Here is a 25,634-nt window from a genome sequence, read left to right as displayed (position 1 = left end):
TTTTTTTTAAGTTCATTTATTTATTTGGGGGGGGGGGGCAGGGGTGGAGAGAGACCATCCCAAGCAGACCCCGCACTGTCAGCATAGAGTCCGATACGGCGCTTGCAACCTTGAGATCACGACCTGAGCGGAAATCAAGAGTTGGCGCCCCAGTCCTGTTTTCTTAACGAACATCTTATTTTGACTTTTCTCCCTAGATGTTCGTTGGTTTTAATTCTTTCACACTCCCCATCTTTCCGAGACAGGCGCTCACTGTGCCTCCTGTCATTGCCCATGTACGCGGAGGCCAAGGGTGCCTAGCCAGGCCCGGTCCCTGTCCCCGGGGCCCACAGTCCATCGAGGTCATAGCAGTGTCACGTGGCGCTCACCTGCCAGGGTCCTAGCCACCCATCAGGGGTCTCGCATGGGGCCTCTGCTATTGCCGGGGCTCGTTCGCCACGGTGGCTTTGTGGCCTCAGACGTCACTGCAATGCTGAGAACTCCCAGACGAGTTCATTTCCCCCTAGTTGCGCTTCTAAAAAAAAGCCACCTTGATACTTCCAGTTCGGAAAGAAAAGGACACAGTTGCCCTTCCCCTCATGTCGTCTCTTTGTCCTTCCCTACCCACCTGTGCACACGTGGACGTCCATGATCGATGGCAGCTTGGGGCCATGACGCCCTCTCCAGTTTCGCCCCCACCGGCCCCCTTGCTTACTCTGCTCCGGCTACACTGGCCTCCTTGGCTTCGTTAAACATGTCAAGGGGCACCTGGGTGTCTCCAACTCTTGATTTCGGCTCAGGTCGCGAGCTCACGGTTCGTGAGTTCGAGCCCCACATCGGGCTCTGCGCGGACAGTACAGAGCCTGCTTGGGATTCTCTCTCCCTCTCTCTCTGCCCCTCCCCTGCTCGTGCTCTCTCCCTCTCTCTCTCCCTCTCTCTCTCTCTCTCTCTCAAAATAAATAAATAAGCATTTTTAAAAAGTCTCTTAAACATGTCAGGCACGCTCTCACCTCAGGGTCTCTGCACTTAAGCTCTTCCTCCTGCCTGGACGGCTTGTCCCCAGGGCGTGGGTCACTCTCACCTCCTTCAGCTCTTTGCTCAGATGTCACCTTCCCTGGTCACCTTTCTCTCACGCTCTCTCCGCCTGGGCACTGCCTGCTTCCTCACCTGGTCCCCTTTTTCCTCCGCAGCACTTATGCCACCACCCGATATGTGTCTGCCCCATTTTGTCGGTCTCCTACTACCCACTGCCAGACTGTAAGTCCCTGGAGGGCAGGAATTTCTGTTTCGTTCGCTGTTCGTATCCCCAGGGCCTTCAGCTCTACCTGGCAGCTACCAAGGGCTTAATAAAAGGTTTATGAGTGAATCAAGTCCCTGAGACTTCCACAAGCCCGGCCAGCTCCCCCCTGGGGCTCATGGCAACTGACTTGCTTGACATCCTCATTCCTGCCTTTTTTATGAACAGCCCTCCCCTGCCCCTGAGCCTGTGTTCATCTCCCTCCATCATCCCTCTTCTGAACCTGTGACTCCCTTCCACCCGACTAGGGGTGCCCGAGTCCCTCTCTCCAGAGGTGGCCATAGGGCCGAGTCCTGGCTGGGCCATCTCTAGCTCTGTGACATGGGCTCTGGACACAGACGTGCTCCTCACAGCTCTGTGACTGTGGGTGGGTGACTCAACCTTTCTGAGCCTCACTCAGTGAGGATTGGCCACGATAGCATGCAACTTTCAGTGTCGAAGGGCTCCAGGTAGCACATGGCAGGCCCTCGGGAAATGGCCGCTGCTGGGTGTTTATTTTACCCTCCCTGTGCCCTCCTGGGGTGGGCCAGGGCGGAGGTGTGAGCCTCTCCCGTGGGAGTGGTGGCATTTAATAGTGTGTATTTAGAGCCCTGTGGAAACAAGGGGGTGGCCCAGCACTGATTCCGGTGAGCCCTGTCCTGGCCCACCTTCCTGCGGAGGGAGAGGAAGGCGCCTGTTACCTGAGCCTGGGAGGGCACCACGTGGCTTTCTCTGGTTTGGCCTGGCAGGCCCACAGGAACCCGGAGAGGGCCTCAGGCTTCCTGGCCGCTCGTTCCCAGGGCAGACTCACAAAGGGGCAGGGAGAGAGCCTACAATCCAATATCGGCTTTTGTTCCCAGACACTAATCCTAATTCCTTGGGGTGTTTCAACATGCCCGACACTGTGAGCGTTCTCCTCAGGTCTCCAGCAGCTGCTTCCAATGCCCGGGCTGAGTTGAGTGGAGGGGGGGCGAGTGGAGATCTGAGGGTCCACGTGGAAGCCATGGCCGGCCCCCAGCTTCCCATTTCAGGCTTGGGCCTCTGGCTGCTTTCCACCCTTCCACCCGCCTACTCCAGGGTTGCTCTCTGCCTGTGCCTAAAGCCATCGTGGCAAGACAGAGGCACCGTCAGAATAAGATTCAAAGACCTCACCCGGGCCCTTGAGGCCCCTCATGACACCTAACCCCCTGCTCCCTCACCAACCACATCCCCTCTGTTTTCTCCATTTTTCTCTTTTTATCCGACCTACCGTGTTTTTTGGTTTTTCACCTGTTTAAAGCACACAGTTCAGTGGCTTTTAGTCTCTTGACAGTGTTGTGCAGCCATCAGCACAGTCAATTTTAGAACATTTTCATCACCCCCAAACGGAAACGTCATACCCATTGGCAGCCCCTCGCTATTTTCTCCCGAATCCCCTAGCCCCTGGCAATCACCAACCTAGTCTTTCTATCTCTTAGCGATTTGCCCATTCTGGACGTCTCATGTAAGTGGGATCACACAACATGCAGTTCTTTGTGACTGGCTTCTTCATTAAGCGTATCACAAGGTTGAGCCACGGGGTAACAGGTGTTAAGTGCTTAATTTCTTCTGATTGCTGAGCAATAATTCCACTGAATGGATAGACCACGTTTTATGGATTCATTCACCGGTTGATGGATATTTGGGTAGCTTTCGCTTTTGAGCTGTTACGAATATCGCTGTATACATTCATGCGCAATCTGTTTTTTGTGGACATACGTTTCATTTCTGTTGGATATACACCTAGGAGTAGCATTGCTGAGTCATAAGGTAACTCTGAGTTGAATGTTTTGAGGACCTGCCAGATTGTTTTCCGAAGGGGGTGCACCGGTTTACATTCCCGCCAGCTGTGTAGGAGGGTTCCGTGTCTCCACCCCCTCGCCATCACTTGTTATTTTCGGTCTTGATTATAGCCTTCCCAGTGCGTATGAAGTGGTAACTCGTTACAGTTTTGATTTGTGTGTCCCTGATGGCTAATGATGTTGAGCAGCTGCTCATGTGCTTGTTGGCCATTTACGTATCTTCTTTGGAGAAATGTGTGTTCAGATCTTCTGCCCATTTTTAAATTGGGTTGTTTTTTACTGTTAAGTTGTAAGTGCCCTTTACATATTGGTTGGTGACAATTCCCTTGTGATGTATCTGGTCTGCAGATACTTTCCTTCATCTGTGGGTTGCCTTCTCACTATTGATTTATTTTTAATTTTTTTTAATGTTTATTTTTGAGAGAGGGGGAGAGAGCAGGGGAGGGGCAGAGAGAGGCGGAGAGACAGAATCCAAAGCAGGCTTCAGGCTCTGAGCTGTCAGCACGGAGCCCAATGTAGGGCTCAAACTCATGAACTGTGAGATCATGACCTGAGCCAAAGTTGGACGCTTAACTGATAGCCACCCAAACACCCCTAATGTTTGTTTATTTTTGACAGAGAGAGTGCGCGCGCGAGCGCACGCGCGCAAGTGGGGGCAGGGCAGAGAGAGAGGGAGACACAGAATCTAAAGCAAGGCTCCAGGCTCTGAGCTGTCAGCACAGAGCCCGACACAGGGCTTGAACCCATGAACCACAAGATCATGACCTGAGCTGAAGTCAGATGCTTAACTGACTGAGCCACTGTCTCACTTTCTTCATGGTGCCCTTTGAGTCACAAAAAAGGCTAATTTTGATGAAATCCAGTATTTCTTTTTTTTATGTGTCTACACATTTTTTTAAATGTGTCTTCAATATTGAGAAAGCTGTTTCTTTTTTTAATATTTATTTATTTTCTTTTTGAGAGAGAGAGTGTGTGTCAGCAAGGGAGGGGCAGAGAGATAGGGAGACACAGAATCTGAAGCAAGCTGCAGGTTCTGAGCTGTCAGCACAGAGCCTGACACGGGGCTTGAACTCACGAACCATGAGATCATGACCTGAGCTGAAGTCGGATGCTCAACCGACTGAGCTACCCAGGTGCCCCTGAAATCCAGTATTTCTATCTTTTTTTTGCCTGTTCTTTTGGTGTCCTATCTGAGAAACCCTTGCCTAATTCCAGATCACAAAGATTTATCCTATATTTTTTTTGAAGAATTTGATAATTTGGGCATTTTAAAAAAAGTTTTTATTTATTTATTTTGAGAGAGAGAGAGCAGGTACACAAGCTGGGGAGGGGCAGAGAGAAGGAGAGAGAATCCCAGGCAGGCTCCACACTGTCAGTACCGAGCACGATGCAGGACTCAAACTCACAAACGATGAAATCATGACCTGAGCCCGTCAGTCAGATGCTTAACCATCTCGAACCACCCAGGCGGTTAAGGGTTTGAGCTCTTAAATTTAGGTCTTTGATTCATATTGAGTTAGTTACTGTATGTGGTGTGAGACACGAGTCCTACATCATTCACTCGCACAGGAATATCTCATTGTCCCGGCAACTTTTGTTAAAGACTATCCTCTTCCCCTACTGGCAGGCACCCTTGCTGAAAATCAATTGACCATAAACGTGAAGGTTTATTTCTGAGCTCTTAATTCCATTCCGATGATCTATGTGTCCATCCTTAGGCCAGAACCATCTTTTCTTGATTATGGTGGCTTTGTAGAAGTTTTGCAGTCAAAGACATTGAATCCTTTGATTTTGCTCTGTTCTGTTTTTTTCTAGATGCTTTGACTATTCTGGTTCCTTAAATTTCGAAGGTTTAGGGCCAATGTGTCAAATTTCTACAAAGAAGCCAGCTGAGATTGTGTTAAATTTTTAGATCGATTTGCTAGTATTGTCATACCAAGATTAGATCTTTTGAAACGTGACTATAGGATGTGTTTCCATTTATTGAGATCTTCTTGAATTTCTTTCAATAATGTTTGGTAGTTTTCAGAGAATATATTTTGTACTTCTTTTGTTAAATTTGATTCTATTTATTGTGTTCTTTTTGGCTTTTCTGTAAATGGAATTATTTCCTTCATTTCATTGTGGATGTTCACTAGTATATAGAAATAATGGATTTTTGTTTACTGATCTTGTATCCTGAAACCTTGCTAAACTCTTGTATTCTGATAGTTGTTAGTGGATTCTTTGTGATTTTCTACATACAAGCTCAAATTATCTGCCAGTAAAGGTAATTCTAGTTCTTTCCGCCCACTACCATTTCTTTTTCTAGTTTGCTTGACCTCGTTTTTGTCCCACCACAATGTAAGCTGGTCACTGCGGTGGTCCCAGTGTGTAGGACAGGGACTGGCACGTATTTGAATGAATGGGTGGAACCAGCATGGTTGCGGCAGGGGCTGCTCCCCAGCCCAGGGCCTCTGCTTCCCCTGTGGCACCCGCTTCTTGAAGGTCCCTGCCACGTCCGCTGGGGGTTGGGCACTCTTCTCCCTCCCCTTCGTCTCTAGCCCCAACCTTTTCTGTTTGTGCCAGTACTGGGGCTGCAGGGAGTCGCTGGAGCTCCCCTTCCTAACAAGGTCAGAGCACGTTGGGGACAGTCCCTCTGGATGCCCAGTGTCTTCATCACGCAAGACACGTCTCACGGACCTCCCCAGGCTGGGGCCTTTGAGGGACCTACTGATGCCTCCTGGTGCCCACAAGTCAGCGGGTGGCGTGCCTGTTTTGCCCATGAGGGTGGAGAGGTCGAGCTCTCGCTGAGTCACTCAGTGATCTGAGGGCCGTGAGCCCAGGTCTGCCTGACCCAAGTCCTGTTGTCCCTTGTCACGGCCCCGACAGGATGTAGGAGAAGCCTTGTAGAGTCCGGAGGGGGCTCCTCAGAGACGCTTGGCGCAGGGGTTTTCATAGCCAAGGAAACCAAAGTATATTTGTTCCTCACTCATGCTGTTTCCTCTGCCTGGAACTGTCTCCCCCACTGGCTACTCCCCTCTCTTCATTCCTGCCTGAGCTTGAATGTCACCCCCCTGCAAGTCAGTCATCTACCCTGACTCACCCTTCCCTCCACCCCCTCCTGGTGACACTGAGTCATCACCGGGGTAACTGTCACTGTCGGTCTGTGAATAAAGTCCACCACAGGCTCAGTGCCTGACTCATACTTGTCAGTCAGAGACACTGGTGGGGTCTCAGGTACATCGCAGGGCACTGCTGGCCCCAGAACCCTGGTGGGTTCCACCTGCCAGCCCTTCCCCGGCTCTGGGGCCTGTGAACCAAGGTGATGGCCAAATGCTTTGACTGCAGTCAGACAGTCCTGGGTTCAAATCCTGCACTGTCAGTCACTGGGGATGTGATCTGGGGCAGTCTCTTGGGGTCCCAGTGCCCTCAGCGGTAGAAGGGGGTGGCATAGAGCCTACTGTCTGAGGTCGTGCGAGAGGCAAACACGCCCCCTTTCCGATGATGCTCTGCTCGCGCTGACCCTCCAACCTCAGGCCCCAGCGTGACAATTAACCTGTGATCCTCGGGTCCCCCGGGGTGTAGGGCGGTCACTTCCTCATCTGTCCACGTGGCTGTTCCTGTTAGATGGGATGATGAAGCAGGAGATAATGTCTCTCATGCCGTCCCTTCCCTTCCGTGGCCACCCCTTCCTGAGCCCGGGCTCTGCCAGGCGGGCTGCAGGGGGCCGGGGAGCTGTGCAGGGATGCAGACTCACCACTGCCACCCCAGGTCCTGCCGGTCAGCTGGGAGAGGCTGGGGGAGCTCCTGGCATTGCTCTGGCTCCCAGGGCACGAAGCATTTCCCTATTAAGGGTGTGTTGCGGGTTTCGGTGTGGTGATACTTCCCAGGTGCAGCAGGAGTGTGGGCTGGAAGGCCAGACCCCCAGTTAGTGTCAGGGAAGCCGAGGACCCCAAGGTGGTGTCTCAGGCCGGTATGGTGAGAGTGACGCATGCAGCCCCTGGGGCCCATTGCTCAAGGTCAGGTCCCTGTTCTGCTGTGCCTGCGGTGGGCCTCGGGCCAGCATGCTAGCCCCCTGAGCTCCGGCGTCTGTGAATGTGGGATTGGGCTAAGGGTAGTAGCCGTCCCAGACAGCTGCTGGAAGGGCGGGCGTGATCGTGGGTCTCTGACCCTGGGAGCAGCCCCACTAAAGTGCCGTGAGAGCTGCCCAGCACGTGTGAAGTGCAATCCGAGCGCTAGACATGGCTATTATTACTATCGTTGTTGTTAGTGGCAAAGAAATGGTCTCCGAAGGCCAACTGTTTCCTGTTTGGGCGACACTGGGCAGCTTACCTCGCTTTTCGTCTGTTGGGGAAGACTGTTGTGAGGGTCGGCCGAACAGAATGGTCAGGGGCCAGTGGGAGGTAATGGCAGAGGAAGGAGCCACAGGACAAGGGGAAGGGGCAGTGCTGGGAGCAGGGACAAGGAGTAGCTGCCTCCAGCCTGACCTCACCCCTACCTTGTGTTTTTTCACTTTTTATCACTTACTATTTTTGTCTTTGCAACACTTACACAAGCATGTTCTTGTTAGGAAAACACAGTCACTCTCTGATACAAAGTAAAAAGCCAGAGCTCCCCTCCTCCCTCTACTCCCTAAAGGCCAGCCCTGTCCCTGATACCTGTGCTGACCTGCCTGCTTGTGCTCACCTGTCTGTCTGCCCTGCAGGGAGGAGGTGCGGGAAAACTGCGTGCGGTGGCGGAAGAGGTTCACCTTCGTGTGTAAGATGAGCGCCAACCCGGCCACCGGCTTGCTGGACCCCTGCATCTTCCGTGTGTCGGTGCGCAAGGTGAGACTGGGCTCCGGGCTGGGGCGGGGGGCTGCGGGCCCAAGGCCAAGGCAGCGGGTGTGAGGCCGCTGGTCCAGTGGCTTTAGGCCCATCCCCTGACCTGTCCCCTTGAAAGAGCATGGAATGAGTCGCTCTGCCCCTTGGCTTGTCTCTCCCCGCAGCAGTCAGATTTGGTGTGGGGTGGGAGGCACCTGGGGAGATGCCCGAGATCACTTGGATTCCCCAGTTACGCTGCTGCTTGTGTCTCTGTCTCTCTGTGCAGGAGCTGAAAGGCGGGAAGGCTTATTCCAAGGTGAGTGGGGCTGTGAAGGGATAGTGGGGTGGAACAGGCATAAGAGAAGCTCCCAGAAGAACTTCCAGCCCCTTCTCTGCCCCGAACAGGAGACACTCAGCTCTGCATGAGATGTATTGTCTTTTGGAAATGTCTTTATTGATTGTCTTTGCACTTAATATAAAGGTCCCATGTGCTTGTCACAACACAAATGGCACAGAAGTTCGGAGTGAAAAGGGAAGTTTCCACCCCCTTCCCCTGTAGGCTTCCTCCCCAGATCCCATCCTTGGGTTCGTTAAGGTCTCTCCAGACCATTTAAGGAAAAGAAAGTTAGGAAATACACAGAGCAGCGAATAAAACATACGCGCGTGTGGGTCAGAGGAGTATGGAATGAGCTCCCCGTACGTGTACCTATGTGCACGCAGACAGTGGGATCTTTAAATACACAAAAGGGACTTGTTCTAAACAGATTCGACAGCGTGGTTTCCGCTTGCTGGTACACCATGGGCATGTTTTCACATCCTCACAAATTCCTTTTGCCATCTAACAGAGGCAGCATCCCCTTGTACGGCTGGGTGCTGGGTACTCCGCCAGCCCCCGCTGTCGCACGTCTGTGTTGTTGCCATTTGCATGGCACCCCCTGGGAAAAGTGAGAAAAGGCGGCTCCGGAAGGGTCACCTCTGGCTTTGAATAAGCCTGCTCTGCCCTCGACCCCCTTCGTGGTGGGGACTCACAGCCCACCCTCTGTGGCCCCTGGGAGGTGGCCTGGTAGCAGGGGATGGGCTCAGTCCGGAGGGGAAATGCCTTTGCCTCACCTCGCCCTGCGTGGAAGGCGTGTCCCTTCCCACTGACCAGAGCTCAGGAAGCTCAGCATTCTGGGCTGTGCACTCTGCCCTGGGCAGGGTGGCTAGAACTGGGCTGTGGAAGGTGCCACCAGAGTGGAAATTTCTCCTGCCACTAATTCACATGGGCAGGGACAGCTGCCCAGAAGGAACTACTGGCAGACGCTTAGCAGGTACCTGGCGCGTGTCAGACCTGCAGGCCCTTCCCCTCTGTCCTGTAGTCAAACGCCCTCGCCAGGCCCTGCTCCCGTTCTCCAGGGAAGGAAGCCGGGGCCCAGAGGGGCGGCTGGACTTGGTGCTGGTAGGGCCTGGTCTTGGGCCTGGCTCTGCGGGTTAGGCGGTGTGGGGCCCTGGGGAAGTCACTTATCCAGAACCTCAGTTTCCTTCTCTGCCAAACGGGGGTCCCTGTGACTTGATGGCAGGGCTAGGATGTGAACCCACTAAACTTCTAATTCTAGCATGTGTGCCCCTAAACTCTGCCGTGGAGACTTGCATGTAGCAGGTGGTCAGTAAATGCCACTTGTTGCTTTGCTTGTCCCCCCCCCCCCACCAAGTCCCTAATCCCAGCACCCCCTGCCTTAACTCAGTTTCCTGCCCACAGGTCTGGAGACCTGGCTTCTATCGAAGGCTTTCTTAACTCCTACACTCTGTTCTCAAACGTTCTCCCACCTCCCTCTGTGTCTCTGGTGCCTCTCTCTGCGTCCCAGAACAGCCAGGTGTTCCCACCAGCCCCCCACTCCAACCTCCATGAGGGACTCCTGCCCTCCCCCCCCCCCCCCCCCCCATACCAAGTTCCCATGGGCCTTTCCTCCCCCCTGCGTGCTGGCCTGGCGGCTCCCACAGCACAGCCTTGTTTCCCAGGGAACAATGCCTCTGTGTCACAGACAACAATGTCCTTTCATCTCAGGCGCTGCCCTAGTGCACGCTGGGACGTGGCACAAAGGGCGCTTTGTGCGGCTCAGGGATGTGAGCCCCAGACCAGCCTCTGTCCTTGGGTGCCATTATGCAACACTCAGTCTGGGCTGTGGGGCGGGCCCAGGGGATCTGCCTGCCCCCCCCAACCTTGACAAGTTAACCCTTGTGCTGCCCGCTGTGCGCCCACACCCCCTGCAGCTTCCCACACTCTCCTCTGTCCCTCCCAGCTGGGCTTCGCCGACTTGAACCTGGCCGAGTTCGCAGGCTCAGGCTCCACAGTGCGCTGCTGCCTGCTGGAGGGATATGACACGAAGAACACCCGTCAGGACAACTCCATCCTCAAGGTACCAGGGTCCCCCACCACCTCTTCTGCCTCTTTTACTAAAGGAGCCCGGCAGACCTGCCCCCATCCTCTGGGGGGTTGTGAAAAATACGGATTCCTAGCCCAGACGCTAGGAAGACGTGGTCCCAGGGTCAGGAAACCACCCTCAGAAGCCTGGCTCTGCCACTGGCCTCAGTTTCCCCATCTTTAATTGGGGGGCCGGTGGGGGGGGACCCCAGCAGTCTCGTTAAGGGTTTGATGAGCACTTTTGGTGAGATGAGCATCCCCAGGTGTTTGCCACCTCGCATCTCATGACACCTGACAGCCCCATCGGGTGTGGTTTGGTCCCAGTTTTGCGTAGGAGGGGGTCAGGGCACAGAGGTCAGATCATTTGCCTGGGGTCACAGGCAGAACTGATGCTTGGCCCCCAGCTGTTTGACTCCACGGTCCAGCTCCCAACCATTGCCCCATGTGACACCAGACTGCCTGAGCTCGCAGTGGAGGGTCAGTGTGGAAGAACTTGCCATCCCTTGAGCCGGGCAGACCGAGGTATTTCCTCCGAGAGCCCAGCCACAGGCAGGTTTCCGGCGGCCGGGGCAGCTCCCTCCCTCCAGGCAGCTGGCTCTCTGGCCTCTCAGGACAGAGCTATCTGGGCATCTGCCACGGCCAGCACACCTCTCTTCCTCGTCCCCACACCCTTCCACCCGATTGAGAAAACAGTCTTGTCCTAACCACACCTCTGCGAGCTGACCCAGCGGGAACGTGTTGTGCTCAAAGCAGAGCCAGGCAGAGGTGGTGGCCTGGGGTGCTGCAGCCCCTAGGCCCTTTGCAGAGACAACCAGAAGTACCCAAAAAGGTCCAGGCTAGTTGTGATGGGAGCCGGGACCTTTCAGTCTCACCCCACTGGCCCTGTGCACCCTTAGGCAAACCAGGGGGCCTAAGGGGGGGGTTGCAGGTGGCTGCAAAGCCAGCTGCCTCACATCCTGTCTGCAGGGCTTTGGGCCCTTACTTCCCTTGAGTCTGTGTCTGGGTCCTGCTTCCCTCTCCTACAGCCTGGGGCCATCACCTACTTTGTAGGCACTATCACAGCCAGATGAAATAATTCATTAAAAAAAAAAAAAGAAAAACAGTCTCAGGGGGTGCCTGGCTGGCTCAGTCTTAGAGCATGTGACACTTGATCTCTGGGTCATGAATTCGAGCCCCACATTGGGTGTAGAGCTTACTTAAAACAACAAAAAGCCGGGGCGCCTGGGTGGCGCAGTCGGTTAAGCGTCCGACTTCAGCCAGGTCACGATCTCGCGGTCTGTGAGTTCGAGCCCCGCGTCAGGCTCTGGGCTGATAGCCCGGAGCCTGGAGCCTGTTTCCGTTTCTGTGTCTCCCTCCCTCTCTGCCCCTCCCCCGTTCATGCTCTGTCTCTCTCTGTCCCAAAAATAAATAATAAAAAAAAAACGTTGAAAAAAAAAAATTTTAAAACAACAAAAAGCCTCAGCCCAACGATCTCCATTTTTGTCAGTGTTGGCACTGGGCTTATGAGTACCCATTTCTTTTTTTTTTTTTTTTTTTTAATTTTTTTTAACGTTTTATTTATTTTTGAGAGAGAGACAGAGTACGAGCCGGGGAGAGGCAGAGAGAACAGGAGACAGAATCCACAAAGCAGGCTCCAGGCTCTGAGCTGTCAGCACAGAGCCCGACGCGGGGCTTGAACTCACAAACTGTGAGATCATGACTCCAGCCAAAGTCGGATGCTTAACCGACTGAGCCACCCAGGCGCCCCTGAGTACCCATTTCTTACCCCATCTCCCTCTTCCCGTCGCTCTATCTCAGCCCAGACTTGGGGACCCAGCCTTGCCTTGTTTGGTCCATTGATCTCTGCCCAGGTGCCTGATGTCGAACTTCTGATGGCTTCTTGCTTTCCTTTACTCAACACGCTTTCACCAAGCCCCCGCCGTCCGCGTTGGGCTCTGTGGGCACCCCATCTCCCACTCCCACCCACCATGTTGTGCCTGGTGAACCCCCTCCCTACCAGGTGGGCTTCGTGAGCCTCCCTCATGCCTGCCTGCCTGCCTGCCGTGTGGAGCTCGCATACCTTTGCCCACACTGAGGCCATGAGCAGGCCCTGAGGCTGGAGAGGGACTGTAGCCCCCTCCTCGTCACAGTGTTAAAGTCACAGTAGCTAACTTTTTCTGCTTGCCCTCACTGTGTGCCTGGTGCCAAAGCATGCCAAGCCTCATCTCCCTGAGTCCCCTCCACTGTCTCAGGAGACGGGTGTCAGGAGCGGTTCTGTCCTCCACCCACGGAAACGGGGGCTCGGTGCGGTTCGGTGGCTTCGCCGGGGCCAGCGAGGGGCAGAGACGGGATCGGAGGCCAGCCCATCTGAAGCCAGAGCAGGTGGACCGCAGGGAGGCCCCTGGGCCGGGGGGTGGCCGTGGTGTGGCTGATCTCTCCCTCTGTGCAGGTCACCATCGGAATGCTCCTGCTCTCCGGAGACCCCTGCTTTAAGACGTGAGTGTGGGCACAGGCTGTGGGGGGCCACACGGGGACTCTTCCCACCTCGGGGCTCTTGGGCTCCCCTGTCTTTGACCCCGAACATGGGGCACCCCAGTCACAGCCATCTTTCCTCCCCAGGCCGCCGTCCACCGCCAAGTCCATCTCCGTCCCGGGCCAGGACTCTTCCCTGCAGCTGACGCGCAAGGGTGGTGGGACCGGCAGCGGCGGCGGTGGCACCAACTCCCTGACGGGATCCCGGCCCCCCAAGGCGAGGCCCACCATCCTCAGCTCAGGTGCCACTCTCCACCTGCCCTCCTCCTCCCTGTGGCCCAAGGCTCAGCTCAGTCTCCCCAGGTCCCAAGGGGGACGCTTGCTGAGAAGACAGAGGTGTTGGGATGGCGTTTACACCGGTCCATGCTTCCAGTGGGCCGAAGTCTCAGCCCCTCCTGCATGCCGGGCGCTGTGCTGGGCCCCCCAGGATCGCAGCAGTGTCCTGACCTCGAGGCCCCGTCTTTCAGGAGAGACAGAAGTCAGTCCGGCGGTAAATAAGTCCATGTCACCTTCAGGTGTGACAAGAGCTGTGACGGGCACTGGAAGCATCTGCCTGGGAACAATCATGGAAGCCTCCCTGAAGAGGTGGCATTTGAGCCGAATCCGAGGTGTGGGGTGCGGGGCAATGTTCCTGGCAGAGGGATGTGCCGTGAGCGCTTCTCTCCCGCTTGCTGCCTGACCAGGACTGGCCATTTTGCCTCTGCAGTCTCAGCATCCTCCCCTGACTAATGGGATCAGCCATAGTAACTACATCCTGGGTTGCTTTGAAGATTAGCCTTGCCTGGCACACAGTAGGTACTCTATATATTTCCCAGCACTGGCTTTCTATTAAATTACCGTTATTACTAACGTCATAAAAAGTGCAGATGCCTGAATCCCCAGAGGAGACAGCCTGGCCATTAGGATAAGGAAGGGCTACGGGAGAGGAGGCTCCAGCCTCCCCCGCCACCCCGTGTCTAGTGCTGTGCATGGTGAAGCGGGGCCCCTGAGTACCAGCCTTGTACAAGGACCCCGTCCCTGGGGGTGAGCCCGGAGCTGGGAGGCAGACTAAGATTAGTGAGCAGGGCAGCACCTGCCGCCCTCATTTGCACCATGAGAGCAATTAGAGAGGGTGCTGGGCCTCCAGCAGCTCAGCGGAAGTTTGCTGAGTGATTCTACCCCCAGGGCGGCTGGGAGCAGAGAGGGCCCTGACCTCAAGGGCCAGCTTTCTTCCGCTCCCATTTTTCCTGTAGACTCAGTCAGGTAAGGCCTAGAACTGAAAGCCCGCCTCGGGCTGGAAACTGCTCACAAGGTTAAGGGCTTCCCTGTGCCATCGCTCTCTCCAGCTTCTGGACCAGGTCACCCCAGTGTAGACGGTGCCTGTTGTACCGAGTAGAAGAGGTGCCTCTCCCAGGCAGGGCGGGGATTTGAGCCCCCACGTGCCTCTTAACTGGTTTTCTACCCATCTCCTCCTGCAACCCCCACCCCATCTGCAGAGCACCTGTTTTGAGAAGCCCTGTGGCTTTGGGTGGGGACACAGGCAGGACTGGGGTCCAGCCTGTGGCCTGGTGTGCTGTTCTCTGAGGAGGAGATGGACGAGATGAGTCCTTCCTTCCTGTGACCAGAACTGGTGGGCAGGCACTCGTGGAGCCCTGAGTGGATCCCGCCTGGGCCCCTTGTGCCTCCTGCTGGCGAGTGCCGACAAGTTTGTTTCCGAAGTTGGGCTTATGGGTGACTTGTGACAGGACTGTCAGCCACTCCCCATTCCCCTTATTCCTTCCACTCTGGCTCTACTGACCTAGGCTCATTAAAGCCTCGGGGCCTTTGCTTCTGCTGTTCCTCTGTGTGGAAGGTTCTTTCCCTGATGCTTTATGTGGCTCGTTCCCTCCCATGCCTCCTGAAGGCCTCCCATTAAGTCCCTCTCCTCAGAGAAGACTTCCCTGATCCCAGACTGGGTCAGACCCCCGCACACACTGCTCCCTGTTCTGTAACACGCACCTCAGTTGTGGTTAATTGTGGGTCATTATTCAACATTCTCCCTTCCCACTGGCCTGTGATATCATCTCCCATCTACGGCCCCCAGTAGAGAACCCTGTGCAGAGGTGGTCCCCACGGATGTTTGTGGAATGGACAGACCTGGGCTCCAGCGGTGAACCGTGGCGGCAGTAGAACTCAGCTTTTCAGTCTGTTAAATGGGAAACCCTCAGTGCGCCCCCCACCCCCCACCCTGACCCAGTGAGAGGACGTGTGTGAATGGCAGGGGCCGGCACCGCTGGTAAGCCTGTCTCCTCCCCGCCTTCCAGGGGTGCCAGAGGAGGCCGAACAGAACCTGTCCAGCCCCGAGGAGGTGTTCCACTCCGGTCACTCCCGCAACTCCAGCTACGCCAGTCAGCAGTCCAAGATCTCTGGTGAGTGCCCGCCTGGCTCCGTGCCCCTGGCCCTCCACCTCCCTGGCTGGCCCCTGTAACGAGCCTCCCCAAACGCCCACCAGGCTACAGCACAGAACACTCGCGCTCCTCCAGCCTCTCGGACTTGACGCACCGCCGCAACACGTCGACGAGCAGCAGCGCCTCGGGCGGCCTCAGCATGACTGTGGAGGGCCCCGAGGGCGGGGAGCGGGAGCACCGGCCCCCCGAGAAGCCGCCGCGGCCGCCCCGGCCCCCGCATCTGTCTGACCGTTCGTTTCGGTGAGCACAGCGCTCCTGGAGAGCATACCCGTCTCAGGGGCACCCTGAACCTCTGCTTCTTTACCTGTGACACGGGGACAGCAGGGTCCCCCACCCCAGAGGGTTGGATGGTGATGATTCAGCCAGTGGATGTACATGCAAGGCATGGCCTGGGCCTGGCATGCACGTGCTGTCGTGTGTGCCTTGGTGTACCTAGGTCCCTGGTCTACACGCCGTGCAGCCTCTCGGAGGCTACGAGGTTAGGTAACCTCTCAGAGCCTCCGGGTCGGCATCCATAAAACCAGGTCATGGCACCTGCCCTGCGGGCCGAGGTGAGGGCTGAAGGAACACAGTTGAGATCACATCCTCACGTGCACTCAGAGCAGCCTCAGTGCTGCAGGTGCTCCGGTGTCCTCCTTGTGCCTGTCGCTGGCCGGACTGCTGTGACTCTGCCCTGCTTTGCCCCACCCCAGGCGGAAGAAGGACTCCGTGGAGAGTCACCCGACCTGGGTGGATGACACTCGGATCGACGCAGATGACATCGTGGAGAAGATCATGCAAAGCCAAGACTTTACGGACGGCAGCAACACTGAGGGTGAGCTGCCGGCACGGGGAGGACCGGGGGACGATGTCACCTGTTCCAGGGGTCCCCTGGCTGCTCCTGCCCCACTCAGCCTCCATCCTCCCCTGTGTCCCCACAGACAGCAACCTCCGGCTGTTTGTGAGCCGTGATGGCTCTACCACGCTGAGTGGCATCCAGCTGGCCAACAGGTAAGGGTGACAGTTTGGGGATGGGTCACTAGGGTGGCCATGGGGAACAGGGGTGAGAGCAAGGTCTCTGCAGACACTGACCTGGCTTTGAATGCCGGTTCTTATCACCACGTTGTGACCTTGGACCAGTCACTTCTCTGAACCTCAGTTTCCTTATCCGTCAAATGGTGTGGACCACACCGTCTCCACCTAGAAACCTGGGACAACCTGCAGGGGCTGGTTCTGAGGGTTGCAAGGATAGCCTTGGAAAGTGCCTAGCACAGGGCTTGGCACACAGCAGGGGCTTTATCCGTCTCTATTTTGCCCTCTGCTTTTCCCTTCCTTCTGGATCTGAGAACCCCTAAAAATGATGCTGCTGACTCATTTTATTTATTGAACAAGTATTTATTGAGCACCAGCTATGCACCAAGCACTGAGCTAGGTGCTGGGGATGCAACAGTGAGCAGCACAGATCTGTGCCTGCCTAATGTTTACATATGAGGGGGTGGTAGGACCAAACTTGGGCTTCAGGTCTGCAGTTTATAGAGGGCCTTCTTGTGATCATTTATTTATTCGTAGCATGTTTACTGGCTCACTGAATGAATGAGCAGAGGAGCTTCCCGTGTGCAGGGTCGTCCTGAGGCCTTTCCCCCCGTTCCTGTGGGCCGGATGGGAAAGTGCACATCTAACATCTAGGTTCCGGGGTGTGGGGGGACGTGGCTGAGCTGCCCAGGCGCCCGGCACCTTCCCTCTGGTGCTGCTATGCTGACACCTGCTGGCTGAGGCTTGAAATTGCAGCTGCCTTTCCTGGTGGCTTCCTGGGCTGTCCCGGGTAAGGTGGGCAAGAGGAAAACAGGATGCCTCCTTGGAGGTTTGTAAACACCACCCCCTAACCCCCTATGACAGTGAGGATATGGGGGATGGGAGAAACCAATTTAATCAGGAGCAAGGTCTTAGCAGAGCTGCACCCCAAGCCCTGAATGTCCACGACCCTGTGGCTGGGTGGGCCTGGCTTCCGCGGGGGAAAAAAAAAGCCAACCAGGCTCCCTGACCTTCTGCTGTCTTCTTGGTAAGCCTCATGATCCCTCTGCACCTCAGTGCCTTCATCTGTCAAGTGGGGTGGAGTGAAGTCTTTCCCTGCCAGGGCTGCTATGAGGATGGGTGCAGCACACCCCCGAGTGTAAGCCACTGGTCCTCAGGAAAGGCTCAGGCGCGGCCCGTAGCAGCTCTGAGATCCCACAGACTCCGATACTCACCATCTGTGTTGCCCTAGGCAGGTGACTCAACTTCCCTGAGCTTCGGTTTACCCCTCTGTGAAACAGGGCCAGTTAGTTACAGTGCCAACTCGTGGGGTGCTTACAAGGGCCTGCCCCGGAAGAGCGTCTAGGAGGATAAGCTGACCTGTTTCTCCCCTCCCCTCCCCTGCAGGGTCTCCTCTGGGGTCTATGAGCCTGTCGTAATCGAAAGCCATTGAGGAGCGGGCGTCCAGCCTGGAGAAGGGCCCTGCCTTCGCGGGCATCCAGGCCTGCAGCATTCCACGAGGGACCTTCCGCGCCACATCTCATCTGTGCCTCCTCCGTGCACTCCAGCCCCGCTCCTGCCCCAAAGCATCATTCCACTGTCCTCCCATCCATGCCGGGACCCTCCTGGCCTGCCAGGCCCCGGGCACCACTGTGAATATTCTCCTCTGAACCACTAGGGGGGCAGGCCATGCAGGCCCACGAAGCAGGTGGACAAGACCAAGAGGGCCGGGACTGCCCCGCTGGAGACCAATTGGGCCCCTCAGTGGGGACATGCAGTGGCATCTCCGCGCGGGGATGCCTGTGGCTGAAGGGCCTCTTGCCCCGTGTCCCTGCTCACCCCGGGAGCATTGGCTCAGCCGTGTCCTGGCAGGGCCTTGCTCCACCACCCCCTTGCCCTTGGGAGGGCCGGTCCACCCCCAGAATCCCGCCACCATGGCTCCCTGACTGCTTAGTGCTTCAGCTGTCCCTTCCCTGTGTCCTGGGGGACCCGCTGGCGGCCTTCTCCTGGGAACCAAGACCACCCACGCTCCACATTGAGACCCCCTTCCCCCAACGAATGTTCTCCTGCTGCCCCGGCAGCCTGCACTTTGCACATGCTCGTCTCCAGCACAGCCCCCCTGGCCCTTGCCTGCCTTTCCCTTGAGCCCTTCGCAAGGATTCCCTGGCACTGCCTGCTGTGCAGCCAGCGCCTGCCTCTAGCGGTCCGGCTGGAACGTGGCACCGCCTCTCCCCCTGTTTAGCTCCAGCTCAGGCCTGAGCCCATGTCGAGAAAGGTCTGAGCATCGATGGTGTCTCACCTCTGCTCGGGGCTGGATCCTGAGCGGCTGGTTTCCTGTAGGAAGCCAGGGAAGGTGCCTCCCAAACCCTTAGAGGTTGAGAGTCTGGCTGGGCTGGGCTTGGCAAGCAAAGCCCCCTCTCCCTCCCCGCAGGGTCAGCTAGCCCAGGCTGGGGCCGATGCTGAGAGGCAGGTAGGCTGTGACCGGACTGGCCCGGAGCTGGCTTCCTGGCCAGAAAAGCCTCAGCCCTCCTCTGGAAGCATCCCTCTCTCTGGGCGAAGGCGAGGTGGGGAGCAGTCTGGCCCTGCCCCCACCCCTCGCTAAAGCCTCTGCTGTCTGCACCCCACCCCTCCTGTCTTCCTTACTTGCTTGAAAATGGGTTCTGGCTGCCAGCCAGTCCCTGGACAGACTTCCCTGCCACCCTGAAATTTCACTTATTTTGTGTGAACCCAGCAGGCTGGTGTTTACGTACTCCTATACCTTTTTTCTTTTTAACATTTCATTTCCTCTTTTCTTTCTTTCTCTTTCCTTTTTTTTTTTTTTTTTTTTTTTGAGTTCACAGTTTGGTATTTTCTCCTCCCCCCGGTGAGGGGAGGTGGTTCTGTTCTCTGCCCTACCTGCTGGCTGGGTCCCAGCAGGACTAGGGATCTAGATGGGGGGAGGGGGGGCAGGATACTGGTTCTCTCCCTGGTGGGGTGCAGGTGCCAGTGGGGTGTCCTCCCCGGGCTGGGAGGGCTCCTTGCCCTTATGCTCCAGCTGGCAAGAATTGGAGCCTTTGTCTTGGAACCTCCTGGCCTTGGGAGGGGAGCATTTCTAGGATTCGCTGTCATTGTTTTTAATCCCCTAACTCTTAGAAACTGAATGTGAGGAGGCTCTTGCTAAGACAGGACAGAGTACTTGCTGTGGCTGGAGAGGGCTCTGGTTAGCCCTGCGGGTCCCTTCCTGCCCCGCAGGCACCTGGCGCTTTACAAGGAAGCCGGCTGTGCAGTCTCCAGGTGAAGTGACCCCCAGAAAACGGGAGAGCCCTCTCCTTCCCTTCTGTGTCTGCGTGACCTCTGCCCAATGGGGAAGCGCATTCAGGGTGTATTTGGGGTCTGGCTCAAAGTTCCGGGCTTCAGGCATAAAACAGCCAGTTCTGGTGCTGTTGGGACTCCCCCAAACCCCAGCCCCACCCAAGTCGAGGTCTGGGCTTGACAGACACCCCAGAAGCAGACAGAGCCTGCCACATTCTTCCATGCCAGTCTCTGGGCCAGGGTAATTGGACTGAGAATTCGGCCACATCCAAATTAACACTAGCTGGAGCCAGAGGCCTGGAGCCCTTTCTTCAATCTCTGGTCTTCTCAAGCTCGGTGAATTCCCGCCAGGCACCCACAGCTCCTGGACGTAAAATGCTATATATAGAGAAAGACTATATTAAAGATATTTTTGGAAAGGAATCAGTCTATGCAATGCCAGTTTGGAATCTTCTTGAAAGACAGTTTAACGTTTTTACTAGGAGATTTAAAGAAAATAAAAGTCTACAATATTTTTAGGTTATTTTTTTTTGTGGTCACCCCAAACTGACCACATGGTGTGGTCTGCTGGGATGGAGATCTTCTGTGTTCTCCTCTCTCTTAGAGGGTTGAGCTGGGAAATGGGAGGGTGGGAGGGGGTATCTTTTTTTTTCTTTTGGTCTTTTTTTTTTTTTTTTTTTTTTAATCCCCTCCTTTCTAACAGAATGTTGCCGCCACCACCGCCCCTTATTCAGAAGGCTGTGTTTGTATCTCTGTCTCCCGGCTTCTGTTGTAGAAAATCACATTGTAAGGGGAAATCAGCCTAGTGTCAGTGTCTTGGTTGGGGGAAAAAAAATTAAATGTCGCAATTTTTGTTTGTTATGGCATGTTGGGTTTTGTTTGTTTCACCACGTGGTCAGCATCAGAAGAAAGCCAGATGTGCAGGTGGACATCCGGGAATGGGGGAAGGTGTAGGTGGCCTGGGTTCTCCCTGTCCTGGCTGCCATCAAAATTATTACCACCTTTATTACTCCAGATTCCTGGGGAGGAAACTGAGGCCCAGGAAGGCAGTTTCTTGCCAGTCTCACACCTACTAAGTGGCAGCTCTGATCTCAGGGCACAAGTTCTAACCACTGGACTTCCCCAGCAGTCAGCCTGAGGGACAAATAACTGTCTGTGCCTCAGTTTCCTCAGCTGTAAATGGGCTGGCGGATGAAAATGGGTGTACAGCCTGACACGGGAGGTACTGAGTTTGTTCCCAACTCCTCTCGAGCCCCAGGCCACAACTGTCTCCAGGCCCAGGCCCCTCACTTCCTGTCCCCCACACTCAAGTTACACAGGAGCCAGCAGCTTGGCCAAGCTCTGAGAAGGGCAAGGCACCCTGGCCTTTAATTAGCTCAGAAGTGGCAGGAAGCCTCCGCGGCCGTGGACAGGCCAGAAGGGACCAGACCACCAGGCCTCCTCCCCGCTGCAGCATGACCTCGTCTGCACCCCTTCTCTGGGCTGACCCCCACTCATGGCCCCTTTAAACCCTGGAGGCTGATTTTGAGTCTCTTCGTCTGTTCTGCACGGCACACCTGGGGAGGGAAGAGTCGGCCCCTGGCTGAGGCCAAAGTCTGTCCTGAGATGGAGAGGGAAGTCCCTGGGCTGTAGGCCAAGAAGAGTTGCTCCTATCTTCGAAGGGTGCAGCCCCCACAGGGACCGGCTCAGGTGACCCGAGGAGTCACGCCGCCAGCAGGAGCAAATCACGCCAGGTTCAGACACATCTCTGCAAGTCTGTCTGCCCATCCTCCCGCCCCTCGTTCTGGGCACTAGGGATATAGCAGTGACCACAGACCCCATCCCCAGGGAGCCCACGGGCCAGTTCAACAAGTACATGAGCGAACGAAAACTCAGTGACAAGCGTTAGCTCGGAGACACACGGGGGGCTGTGGAGCACAGGGGAGGGAACCCCTGCCCGGCTGTCAAGGGGCTTCCCTAGGACGTGTGGCATCCCACTGAGACCCGATGGGTGAGGAGCAGGTAGCCAGCCCCTCGAGCTGTGGCAAGACAGTGTTCCAGACTGGGGAAGGACCTGCGTGGGGGCTCAGCCCAAGACCTGTCTGTGCTGCTGCTTGGGCTGCAGGGACACGCAGGGCCCAACAGGCAAATGGTGAGGAAACGGAGGATCACCCTGACCTCATCCCCGCAGTGAAGAGAAGACACCAGAAAGGGTCTCCTGGGAAGCCAGGCGACGGGAAGGGGGCACTCCCCTCACAGCCAACGAGAATCCTCCTCATCTCTGGGGACGCGGGCTCACCCACCCTCCCTCCTCCTCCCACCCCAGGTGGGGCAATGAACACCCTCTGCACCCCTGTCGACAATTAGGGCCTCGGGACTAGGAAATGGGTGCCGGTCTCGGCCTCACCACTGATTCGAATTGTGATCTGCAAGTCTTCTGAGCCTCATTTCCCCCATCTGCAAAATGGGACTTCTGACCTCCCACGCCATCCCCGCTCTGGGTTTGGGATCCTGGGATATTTAGAGATGGAGTTTTTCTTCTGGGGCGTGTTCGACAGGACGGATGGGATGAGTACCAGCCAGTCTGGATCCTCCCACTCGTTTCCATTCACTAGAAAGCGTCTGGGAACAGCGTGTCCCACAATGCCCTTGGAAACTACATTTCCCGACATGCGAAGGGGGGGGGGGCGCGGCACCCTCCTGTCTTGGGATACGTAGTCCCGGGCCCGCTTAAAGACTACGACTCCCAGCGTGCCCCGCGGCCCAAGGCCAGAAGGGCCCGGACCCGGAGCGCGCTGTGGCTTGCGGCTCCGGGGAGGGATCGCCGGCGAGATGGTGAGCACCGGACCGAGGGCGGGGGGCGGGAGGCGGCTGGGGGTGGGGTCTGGCGCGGAGCGGGGGCTTGGGCGCTCGGAGCCGGGATGGCTCGCTCTGCCGCCGGCCCAGTGAAGGAGTGAAAATCCCGCGGCCCGGCAGTCGCCCAGCCCGCAAAGTGATACTCGTCAGGCCTGTCTGCGCTGTTGAGTGAATGGGAAGCTTGGCGTAAGCAGGCTGCGACGCCACCCCGCCAGTAGTGCACCTAAAGGGGGAGTGACTTCGTCAGTTGAGCCCTCCTTTTCTCCAGGCCACGGGGACAGACCAGGTGGTGGGACTCGGCCTCGTCGCCATTAGCCTGATCATCTTCACCTACTACACCGCCTGGGTGATTCTCTTGGTATGTGTGCTGCCCCCGCCCTCCGTCTTACCTTCCACCCCCGGATCTTGAAGCCGACCCCTAGCACCCATTTAAGCTGCTGTGTGCCGGGCACGGTGCTAGGCGCTTTACCTGCTTCGTCTCGTGAAATCTCCAGAACAGCGCTATGAGGACGATGCTAGAGGTGTCCCAGTGTATAGTTGAGGGAGCTAAGGCTCGGCGAGGACCGCTACCCTTAAGGCCCTTAACCACTACACTGTACGGCCCTGTTACTGATTTGCTTTTGCCTTTGATTGGAGTTCTAGTCCTTCCGGTTATCTTGCTCGCCCCTGGGCATGATGAATGCCAGCGGATTTTGTGAGGGCCTTTAGGTTTTTGTTTTTGTTTCTTTTTCTTGTTGGAAAATTGGTTGGTTACTGCTTAAGAAGCGCAGTGTGGTTGGAAGGCAAAATCTTGCAGAACTTTGGAGGGAAATGTTAGTAAAGAAAACCTGGAGCCCGCTTGAGAACTCCTCACGTGCCTTTGCCCGTGTTGGGCCGTGAGTGGCTTAGGGCAAGTCCCTCCTCTTCTGTTCATTGCCGGGTCCCCAGCACCAACTTAGGGCAGGCACCAGGCAAGTGCCCACGGAACAACTGTTCAGTAAGTGAATGAAGGAAACAAACCCGAACTCCCCAAATACCGTCATCTTAAAGCAAAGCAGGTGCTATACCAGTGCACTGACTGGGGTCAGCCCCGGAGATGGAGGGGGTGGTGGTGTTTGGGCTTGAAGGCCTGGGCAAGACAAGGAATGCTCACCAGAGCTCTGCCCTCGATACCAGCCGTTCATTGACAGCCAACATGTCGTCCACAAGTACTTCCTGCCCCGGGCCTACGCTGTCGCCATCCCACTGGCCGCCGGCCTCCTGCTGCTCCTGTTTGTGGGTAAGTTATCACTCCCTCAACGCTGAGCAGGGCGTCTGCTGGGAGTTCCCACAACCCTCTCCCATCCCTGAACATGCTTCCCCATTTTGCCAGTTGCTGTCCACCTGCTTGAGGCTCCTTGCTGCGCCCCCCTCCCCCAGTTATCCCCTGGGATTTTCCTGTTCATCCTTCAAGACTGTCAGTCAGTAGCCCCTCTGGCCTTCCCTATGCCTCAGGCTCATTGGTCTCAAATGGGATGGCCCCAGTGGGGTGTCTCCCTTTCCCACCCCCGCTCCCTCCACCACCACCATCATCACTCTGTGCACACCTCGATCGCCTCTTACCCCTTCGTCACCCACTGGCTCATGATTCCTGCCCCTCTCTGTCTCCCCCGGGGTTGAGTGTGTGTCTTCAACATCATTATTATGTTGAAGCTCCTGGAACAGCTCCTGGAACAGGCTGTGGCCCTGAGCTGGTGCTCAAGAAAGCAGTTTGCATGAGTCACCTGGACGACTGGATGGTGGGGTGGGAGGTGGATGTGGGTTAGGCAGGTGGGTGGGCGGACAGGTGGTTGATTGGGTGAGTAGACGGATCATTGGGTGGGTTTGTTCCCTGCAGAATCAAAAACACTAAACATGGCAAATTGCCCGGGGTAGGTGCTCTGGTGGTGTTTGTTGAACACATGTGGGTAGACGTGTGGCTTGCTGAAGGACCAGGGAGGTGATCCTGGCCTGGCGGGTGCTTGGCCCCGCGTGCGGGTCACTTCCACCATGCTGGGCCCTGCTCTGGCCTCCCAGCAGCCCCGAGCCCAGATCTCACGCAGCCTTTCTGGTCTGTGTATTCCAGGAGTGTTCATCACCTACGTGATGCTGAAGAACCAGAAAGTGACCAAAAAGGCTCAGTGAAGGCCCAGTGGGGCTGAGGCTGCCGGCCCTTCCTCTGCCTCCCCTCCAAAGGTGGGGGCACATGGGACGCATCCAGGCACCGCGGCCCCCCCTCAAGCCTGGCTGCCCTGAACACATCCCGGTGGGATGGAGCTGTTTAGGACTGACCACACAGGCCTGCTCCTCCCCTGCTCAACCTTCCAGAAGCCAGGAGGGAGGATTACTTGGAAGCCTCCCTCTCACCCCTTTCTGGCTCAGGGCCTGAAAGATGCTGGTTGTCCCCACCTCACCTTCGGGCTCCCCGTCACCTTTTCCTCAGGGTCCCACCCTCTTGTGTCACTGTCCCTCTTGTCACCTGCTGATGTTGGACTTGGCAGGTTCTGAGGCGTCATGTGACCTTTCCCCACACGTCCTGCTCCTCATCAGAGGCAGCTTTCCCAGGTCTGACACAGCCCCAGGCCCCATGAGGACTTCTGGACCTGGAAAGCCTAAGGGGAGGACTGACAGGCCCTAGGGTTACCACCAGGCCTCGGGGCACATTAGGGTGGCCACGGGGGGCCCCCAGACCAACTGCTCCTCACAAAGGCCCAGTCCCCCAGCCCTGGCGCTAGCCTGCTGGGGAGAGCTGAACAATAAACACTGATGATGTGTCTGTCTCTGTGCTATCCCTGACCAGGGAAGCCGGGCTGCTCAGGAACTGGAGAGGGGCTGGTCTCAGGTCGGGAGACCCTGGTTTGTGCAATGAGGGTGCCTCAGGCGCCTCCCAGACTGTCCCTGTGCTGGACACAGGATCAAGTGGGGACTGAAACAGATGTGGATCCAGACAGGTGCAGCCCACAGATGGGAGCTCGGTGGGGGCATGGCAATGTGCCAGATGCCAACCACATCGGCCTGTACTGAGCCTCCCCTGTGCCAGCCCAGCTAGCGCGCACTAGTATTTTAGGGACCCTCAGGCCAGTCCCCTAGAAGGCCAAGTCCATTGTCCATCTCTTATACCCAGCAGCCCAACCTAGCATGGCTCTGGGCAGTGAGAGCTGGAGGAACCAGAGCAGGGCTGGCTGTCGTCAGGTTGACTGATCTGGCGCAGGCCCAGCCCTGTCTCCGGGTAATCAACCCCGCCCCCCGCGCAGCCAAGGCTCCCGTCCACAGTTCCTAGTTTAAGGCTCTGTCACGCCTTGGATGTTCACTCTAGTCAGCAGA

The 25,634-nt window shown here is 56.4% G+C and overlaps 2 protein-coding genes across 2 annotated transcripts in view; both read left to right on the top strand.

The window, feature by feature from the left end:
• The window catches only part of EEIG1 (estrogen-induced osteoclastogenesis regulator 1), a 35,945-nt gene extending 15,606 nt beyond the window's left edge, over positions 1 to 20,339 (top strand). Inside the window, exons 2-11 of the mRNA XM_049629218.1 lie at positions 7,763 to 7,883; positions 8,146 to 8,175; positions 10,139 to 10,255; positions 12,689 to 12,735; positions 12,859 to 13,013; positions 15,054 to 15,158; positions 15,242 to 15,437; positions 15,890 to 16,011; positions 16,118 to 16,187; positions 17,595 to 20,339. Coding sequence (XP_049485175.1) covers positions 7,763 to 7,883; positions 8,146 to 8,175; positions 10,139 to 10,255; positions 12,689 to 12,735; positions 12,859 to 13,013; positions 15,054 to 15,158; positions 15,242 to 15,437; positions 15,890 to 16,011; positions 16,118 to 16,187; positions 17,595 to 17,640 — 1,009 coding nt within the window. The 3' untranslated portion in view covers positions 17,641 to 20,339. The remainder of the gene's footprint in view (positions 1 to 7,762; positions 7,884 to 8,145; positions 8,176 to 10,138; positions 10,256 to 12,688; positions 12,736 to 12,858; positions 13,014 to 15,053; positions 15,159 to 15,241; positions 15,438 to 15,889; positions 16,012 to 16,117; positions 16,188 to 17,594) is intronic.
• A 1,854-nt stretch (positions 20,340 to 22,193) lies between these two features.
• DPM2 (dolichyl-phosphate mannosyltransferase subunit 2, regulatory) lies at positions 22,194 to 25,086 on the top strand. Its single transcript, XM_049629211.1, has 4 exons — positions 22,194 to 22,292; positions 22,582 to 22,671; positions 23,469 to 23,571; positions 24,397 to 25,086. Exons 1-4 carry the CDS (start codon positions 22,290 to 22,292, stop codon positions 24,453 to 24,455), a joined length of 255 nt encoding a protein of 84 aa, XP_049485168.1. The 5' UTR covers positions 22,194 to 22,289; the 3' UTR covers positions 24,456 to 25,086.
• The last annotated feature ends 548 nt before the right edge of the window (positions 25,087 to 25,634 follow it).

Source organism: Panthera uncia, chromosome D4 (assembly GCF_023721935.1).
Source record: "Panthera uncia isolate 11264 chromosome D4, Puncia_PCG_1.0, whole genome shotgun sequence".
Classification (NCBI taxonomy): domain Eukaryota; kingdom Metazoa; phylum Chordata; class Mammalia; order Carnivora; family Felidae; genus Panthera; species Panthera uncia.
Note: the sequence above shows the minus strand (reverse complement) of the source record. Positions and strands in the feature narration are given on the sequence as shown.

Excerpts from the sequence above, each read along its gene's own strand:
- DPM2 (XM_049629211.1), top strand. Across the intron at positions 22,672-23,468 it reads CCGCCTGGGTGATTCTCTTG|CCGTTCATTGACAGCCAACA; the intron begins GTATGTGTGCTG and ends CCTCGATACCAG. Across the intron at positions 23,572-24,396 it reads CCTGCTGCTCCTGTTTGTGG|GAGTGTTCATCACCTACGTG; the intron begins GTAAGTTATCAC and ends TGTGTATTCCAG.